Here is an 8185-nt window from a genome sequence, read left to right as displayed (position 1 = left end):
TTAATGAAAGGAATCTATAGACAGGAATGCCAGTATTCTCCTAGTACTAAAAAAACAGTTATTTTCCCTGTATTATGTTAGAGCTTATAGGTCCACCAGCTTGTCTCACCTACTCAGAAAATGCTTAAAGGGCTGTTAGACTAAGGTGACACACTCAAAAATACAAAAACCAGGTCATTACCATTTTTGTTCATATTGCTGATATACTATTGTTTCCTTTCTTCCATTTTCTTCACTGTACCATATTTAGCCTTGACTCTGCTTATTTTTCCTTTAATTCATATTCCCCATACTGATTCAACAGTACAGTTGTTGATTTCCTCCCATTCCTTCCTTATCCACTACCCTTTTTCTTCACCTTATGTCTTATTTTTCTTTCTTTTGTCCTGTGTCACTTGAAAATCACCCCCAAAATATTCTGTTCATTCCTGTAAATTTGCAACATTAAATCAACAGAGTTTTAATACACCAGCTATATCAAGTGTTCCTGATTCCATTTATGTATAACAACTGAGATTCTAGGTGGACCCTGAATGGTACTAAATCCCATTCTGTCCCACCCAAATGAAATCATTTTGAATAAAAAGAGTGTCTAAATTTTGGGAAAACAAGTTATTTCCCTACTACTACAGTACCAACCTGACCCAGGTATTTGTCTTAACCTATTGAGAGTCTGAATTAAGTTATTTAAGATACAGTTACTGATTTTTGAAAAGGTTTTTATGAACCAGAAATGTCTAGTTTCTTTTCTGCCAAATAAATGTAAATGTGTTTAAACCAAGGTGGCAACCTTTTTAATCCCTAAAACAAATTTCCTTGACAATGATTCACCTGGCAAACCCACCAGGTAATTATCCCCAATAGGCTGGTAACTATCATACTGAAAGTTTTCACAACCTGCCTGTATTCGAAGTTAATGTCACCTATCAGAAACTATTATCAAAGTCTAGCATTCAATAGATAGGTTTATCTAAATAAGTAGTTTACATAGCATCTAATGTGTGTCACATAAAAATACACCTTATGAGATAGTTATTAGAAATATAATTGGGATGAACAAGTTCTTTTTGCTCAGTTTACACATCTTATTCTAAGTAAAACTGATTTACAGAATATAGGAAGTAGAAAACAATTATGCTTGACCCTAGGCAGTTTTCTTTTTTTCTTTTGAGAGATTTTTATGATAGGGCATGTGCACTCACCAGAGAGACAGTGAGAGAAAAAGCAAGAAATCACCCCCCAGAGGGGATGACCCCTCCACAATCCCTTCTCCATTATCCTCTCAGTATTTGGGGCACACACGCACGCATGCCTGGCATGAGTTCTAAGCTATCGTGTTCGACTACATGGGAATTCAGCAAAATAACAATTACGCCATCTGCTGGTCCCAGACCTTAGGCAGTTTTAAGGTTGACTATATTATATTAGCTTATCAGGAAAGTTATGACACATTTTTGCATTAAAAAACACAAAAAAATATGCACAACTTTCCCAACAACCTAATTGATATATGCTGTGTTGGCACCACCTATTCAATATTGCAGCTATGAAGGAGGATAAAGGAAGGGCTCCTCTGAGAGTTTTAGGGAGGCAGGGTATTGCCAAGTAATTTTTGTTTGTGGCATTTATGCCAAAGGAGACAGTAATTTAAACTATCAGCAAAACTTTTCAATTCAACCTTTCTATAGAAATGTATCTACATCTATAAAGGAAATTAAAAGTAGAGTTCACAGGGCCAGCAGTTCATGTAATGGTTAAGGTGCTGGACTCTCACATGGCCAAACACAGTTCAAATCCTGGATCAAGCAGCTTGGACATCATGCCTGGTGCAGGTGTGTGCCTGCCCAAAATCCTGAGAGAAGAATGAAAAAGGGACTGTGGTTTGGCCATCCCCTGGGAAGGTGATTTCTTACTTTCCCTCTCACTGTCTCTCCAGAGAGCCCACAGGCCCTATGGCCAAAAAAAAAGAGTTCACCCTATGGGAATTTGCTTTACAAGAGGCTTGACTGGAATGTAATTATCCCTATGTCCTATGTCAAAGGACACCTGTATTTGACCAACTGTTATACAGTAAGCACAGATTCTATTCTTAGTACCACTCCAGTCTCCAGAGTACCAGGCCAAGGGAAAGACAATAGCAACGTCTTAACAAAAATAGGTAATCCATGATTTAAAGATTTTATGGTTTCTGCCATAGGCCATGTATGATCGCCAGAGAGATAGTGAGGGAAAAGAAAAATCACCCCTTGTGGGGGATGACTATGCTGCAATCCTTTCTCTACTCTTTTCCTGGATTTTGGGCACGCTGACTTGTTTCAAGCCACTGAGTCTGGAACCCAAAATGCATTCAACCATGTGAGAGTCCAGGGCCTTAATCACCACACCACCTGCTGGCCCTGATCTAAAGATTATTAAAATATGAAATATTGGGTTGTTTGGGAAGTCTTGACGTATTTTTCTGTTTTTCTATGCAAAAAATGTGTCATGACTTTTCCGATGACCCAATATAAGCCAAAACACAATTCCTGCCTTAAATTCAGAAATGTAGAGCATTAACAAAGATGCTTTATTCTAAAAAGTTATGACAGGAGCTCAACAGCTAATAATACAGATGGTGCTCAACTTATGATGCTTACCTTTTTTCATTTTATGCCAGTGAGAAAACAATATACATTCAATATACAAACTGTATATTGAATATATACAATATACAAATTGTATTTCAAACACCCATACGGTTATTGTTTTCACCTTCAATACAGTATCTGATGAATTACATGAAATAGTCAACACTTTTATTGTAAGATACACTTCAGGTTAGATGATTTTGCCCAACTATAGGCTTATGTAAGTGTTCTGAGCACATTTAAAGTAGGTTGGGATAAGCGATTATGTCTAGTATGTTAAATGTATTAATGTATGTTTGACTTATGCTAGATGTACTAAATGTATGTTCAACTTACAGTATTTTCAACTTATGATGGATTTATCAGGAAGTAACCCATCATAAATTGAGGAAGCTCTATATTATACACTTAAAAATTTGTTACCAGGGTAGATTTCATGTTACATGTTCTTATCCCCATGCCAAAAAGACAGAAAATTGATATCACACTGAAATTGGAGAGGTTATCCTTGCAGTTAACATTTGTTTTTTTCTTAACTCATAAAAGTATTGTGATTATAGAAAATTCAAAACATATAAGAAAATAGTCACCCATAATCACAAAAATGAGGAATAACCAGTACTATTATTTTGGTATATTTCTTCTAATCTTGTATGTCTGTATATCCATAAGCCTCAACACATATCTTTTATTTTTATTTTTTTTTAATTTTGCCAAGGGCACGTGCACTTGCTAGAGAGAGACACGGAGACACAAAGAGAAGGGAAAGCAATCTACATGGGAAATGGTCACACCACCATCCCTTCTCCTTCATCACTGTCTCTTTTCCAGATTTTGGGCATGTATGCACACATACCTGGCATGTTTTTCAGTTCTCTGGGTCTGGGATTTGAACCATGCAGTCAGCCATGTGGGATCCAGCTCACTTAACCACTAGGGCATGGGCTGGCCCACACACACATATTTTTATAATACTGGCAGCATAATATGATTTTGGATCTATTTTGGATTTTTTTCATTTACTTTGTTACATCCATTTTCCATAGCATATGTTCTTCAAAAATATGACAATGTATCTTATGAATATGCTTTATTATAATATTTAAATGAATTCACTTTGTAAAAAAGTCTTAGTATATCTGATTATTTCCTTAGACAATTCCTTTAAGTGTATTGCTGGGTCAAAGAGTAGGAACATGTTTTTAAAACTCTTAAAAATATTTCTAACTTTCCCTCCCTATATGTGTGTGTGTACATATATACACACATACTATATATGTATGCATATATAAACATATATATAAATACACAGACACACACACACACACACACCACTTTAACCAAAGATAACTTACAGTGCCACACATCTCCTTGAAGTCTTTAACTTTTCAACAGAATCATACTTTATAGAGCTTAGTAGAAAAACAAGAACAAGACACAATTACTACCATCATACCTACCTGAATTTAAAAATAAAACAGTTTAAGGCAGTTAACATGGTATGCATCTGTGTATTACATATATATATAGTGGGAACAGATGGTAAGAGAACTTACAGGATAAGAATAAAATAGAAATACTTGGCTTAGGGCCAGCTGGTGCCATGGTGGTAAGATGAATGGATCCCATGTTGTCAACTGCAGTTTAAGTCCCAGACCTGGTGGCTTGGAAAACACACAGGCAGGTGTGTACACGTGCCCAAAACAGTGAAAGAATGGAGAGGGAAACTGCAGTGTGGCATCTTCTTTGGGGGTGATTTTTCACTTTACTTCTCTTTCTCTGTCTCTCTCCAGTAAATACATATGCTCTATAGCAAAACTTTTTTCAAAAATACAGCTTAAAGACATTTTAGAGATTATCTAGGTAAAGACCAAACTTTAAGTGAAAAATCTCAGACCTCCCTCCCCAAATGAAGACTTCTCAATTGTATACAACTAGGGACAGAACCTGAGTTTTCCAATTCTTGGGCCTTAGTACAACCCAGAAAATGAATCAATAATTCAGTATCCTCATTTGTCAAATGAGATTTAATCACGGGTTCTCTAAAATCCCTTCTAAAATTATTTGATTTTTTACAAATAAGATTGTAAGAGTCTCTCTAGTGATGGAAGAGAGGCCAGCAGATGGTGTGGTGGTAACGTCATTAGACTCCCATGTGGCTGACTGCAGTCGAGTCCCAGAACCAGTGGCTTTAAACTCATGCCGGGCAAGTGTGTATATGTGCCCAAGATCCCGGGAGGAGAATGAAAGAATGGAAAAGGGATTGCAGCGTGGCCATCCCTCCTGGATGGGGGGGGGGGTTTTTTTTGGCCCACCCTCCTGGGTGGGGGGGGGGGTGGTGGTTTCTCACTCTCTCCTCACTTGTTCCTAGCCAGTGCACAAGCCCTAAGGCAAAAACCTTAAAAAAAAAAAAAAAAAAACTCTAGTGGATGGAGGGGAAACCTTCATCCAATACTTAGGTTCAAGTTTTACCCTTCATAAAAGGAGTAGTTTTGGAAAATTTCTCTCCATGAGAGAGAGAGAGATGTCCCCAACAGGGTCCCCATGCTACAACCTATCCCTCAGCTTCAGCCAGCCACAGATTATGGGCACACATGTACCCAGCATGTTCAGGAAGGTTACTGAACACAAACCCACACCCTTTCTATATGGATCAACATCATAGAGCACTATGCCACTGTCTAATCCTAAATGAGAATTTTTTTAATACCTTCTTCAAAATACAGGTCAAAAGATAATATGTGAGAATTTCATGAACAGCTTAACTATACAAATGTAACATGATTTAAATACACATGTTCGAATATTGTTAATACACATTTAGGGCATTCCATTATTGCATCAGTCCTAAAGAAGAGTTGGACTTTCTTATACTGTTATTTAAAGTGATTGTAAAACAAACATAGTTATGTATTGCTTAAAATATTTGTGAACCCTTAGGTTATGTAAACAACACAGACTACTTCCACAAACCTAAAAACATAGGCTACTGTGCACCTAAGTGACATGATATAGCTTTATTATGTTCTTATAGGACCACTGTTGTACGCGTGCTCTGTGGTAGATGGAAACGCCTTCAGGGGGCATTACCACTGCATGTATTACATAGGATAGCAAGAACAAACGACTTTCATGGAAGTCCTAGCTAAATAACAACTATGGCAGAAGGACCAGGTAACCTATCATGCATGTACAAAATGAGAACTGCCTAGTATGTGGAGGGAGTTATCAGGGAGGTTTAGTCAAGGCAGCTTTTTGTTTTTTTAAAGGCATTTTTTAAAGGATAGGAGAACCTGAGAAAAAAACTATCTTTTCATTGTGCAAGAAAAGAAGTATAACCAGTTCATCAACAGCTCCACCAAGTTCTACTAGAGGGAGTATCTTATGTAAACAGGAGTTCTGCTTTTTTTTATTTATTTATTTATTTATTTATTTATTTTTGAAGAGGTTTTCACTATAGGGTGCGTGCGCTCGCCAGACAGACAGAGAGAGATAGAGAGATAGAAAGCAAGAAATCACCCCCCAGGGGGGATGGCCACGCCACAATCCCTTCTCCTCCATTCTCCTCTCGGGATCTTGGGCACCCAGGCACACGCACCCAGCGTGAGTTTAAGCCACCGGGTCCGGGACTCGAACCGCGGTTGACTATGTGAAAGTCCAGCAACATAGCCATTACACTAACTGCTGGTCCCAGGAGTTCTGCTTTTAAAATGCTTATTATGTGCAAGCAGGTGCTGTGGAGGTTAAGGCAGCTGGATCCCACATGGCTGATGGCACAGGCAAGAGTCCTGCACCCAGCAGAAATCTCATTAGCTGTGTGTGCGGCTGTGCCCAAAATCTCAAGAAGAGACTGCAGGAGAAGGAATTGTGGAGTGGCCATCCCACCCAGGGAGTGATTTCTCACTTGCCCTCTCCTTCTGTGTCTGTCTCCAGTGAGGACATCCACCCTAAAGCAAACTAAAAAAAGTATTTTTTAAAAATAATAAAATGTCTAGGGACCAGCAGTTAGCGTAATGGCTATGTCACCGGACTCCCATGTAGTCAACCACGGTTCGAGTCCTGGACTCAGTGGCTTAAACTCATGCCGGGTACATGTGTGTGCGTGCGTGCGTGCCCAAGATCCCGAGAGGAGAATGAAGAAGGGACTGCGGTGTGGCCATACCCCCTGGGATGTGATTTCTTGCTTTCTGTCTCTCTGTCTCTCTCTGTCTTTCTGGTGAGCGCACGTGCCCTATAGCAAAAACCTCTCCCCAAAAAAAGAAAAAAAATAATAAAATGTCTATTATTTAAAGTATCTAGATTTAGGACCAGCAGTTGGCATAATGGCTATGTCGCTGGACTCCCATGTAGTCCACCGCAATTCAAGTCCAAGACCTGGCTTAAACTCACCCCAGACATGTGTGCATACATGCCCAAGATCCTGAGAGGAGAATGGAGGAGAAGGGATTGCGGTGTGGTCATCCCCCCAGGGGATGATTTTTCTCCCTTTCTGTCTCTTTCTGGTGAGCGCAGGTGCCCTATTGCAAAAACCTCTCAAAAAAAAAAAAAAAAAAAAGTATCTAGATTGATAAAATACTCAGGTTTTAGTCTACAAACCAGCAGGATGACAGTTCAGGCACCAAAAATAAATAAATAAATAAAAACAAAACAAAACAAAAAACACAAAAAGAGAAGTGCTGATGAGGCCTCTTCTCTACCTTTGCAATAGAATTCTTTGGTTAGAATACATTTAAAATAACTACCACACAAAGAATTGCCATGTGTGGATTCTGTTTTTCTGAGTTTTGAAAAAATATGAGAAGAACAAAGACCACTAATTTAAAAAAGGATAGAAACAGACACTTCAATTTCAAAAGGTACTTACTAATGAAATCGTATCCTCTTTTTGTTATTGTTTTTAACGTGGTTAGGATAACATAGGGAAAAGTACTTAGTTTATTTACCTCTCTCTCCTGCAAGCAGGTGTATCAGGCAGGATTACTATTTCCCAGGACAAAGCAATCAGGTTTTTTCTTCACGTTTTGACTGACAGATTGGAGGTTACTGAAAAGAAAGAGGGAAAGTATTATGCATTTATCACCCTCAATTTTTTCAGTTGCCCCCACAAATAATGCCAGACTGATAGGACCTGGTGAAGAGCCAGGAGCCCAGGAGAAGCTGCAGCTCTTTGTACTAAGCAGCTTCCTGGTTAGGGCGCCCTCCTTCGGCGCCACTTAGCCTCCCCAGGTTCAGCGCCAGATGGTGGAACTCCAGTTCCCACTCGCCTTCTCCTTCCTAAGCGCCAGAGGCAATGGAGGTGGACTGGGCACGCTCCCACAGCCCAGGCCTGCCAGGGCCCACCCGCACACCGCTCCTCCCCACGTGCAGCCCCAGTGCTCCGCTGCTTTCCGCCGTGCCGTGGGGACCGAGCTCTTGCCAGCCTCCACCCACGCAGGTCCCCGCCGGCCTGGGAGAGTCCCCACCCTCCCAGCAAGCTCAAGGACTACCTCCCCTTCCCGAGAGGCGGGCGGCGGGTACTTATCTCTGACCTGCGGCGACGCGGGAGGGACCCCACCCCG

The 8185-nt window shown here is 40.0% G+C and overlaps 1 protein-coding gene across 7 annotated transcripts in view; it reads right to left on the bottom strand.

The window, feature by feature from the left end:
* TRIM13 (tripartite motif containing 13) overlaps positions 1–8185 on the bottom strand; it is a 69807-nt gene that overhangs the window by 6268 nt on the left and 55354 nt on the right. For 3 of the 7 annotated variants that reach the window (XR_003549520.1, XR_003549519.1, XM_027772204.1), the window contains exon 1: positions 3983–4044. Coding sequence is in view for 1 of the 7 variants with exons in the window: in XM_027772204.1 (XP_027628005.1) it covers positions 3983–3994 (12 nt within the window). In the remaining 6 variants the exon portion in view is untranslated. Of the gene's footprint in view, positions 1–3982; positions 4045–7570; positions 7671–8155 lie in introns of those variants that run through there. The other 4 variants (XM_027772216.1, XM_027772206.1, XM_027772215.1 and 1 more) reach the window with 2 other exon arrangements.

Source organism: Tupaia chinensis, unplaced genomic scaffold (assembly GCF_000334495.1).
Source record: "Tupaia chinensis unplaced genomic scaffold, TupChi_1.0 Scaffold000037_20, whole genome shotgun sequence".
Classification (NCBI taxonomy): Eukaryota; Metazoa; Chordata; class Mammalia; order Scandentia; family Tupaiidae; genus Tupaia; species Tupaia belangeri.
This window is presented reverse-complemented; position numbering and strand designations above follow the sequence as displayed.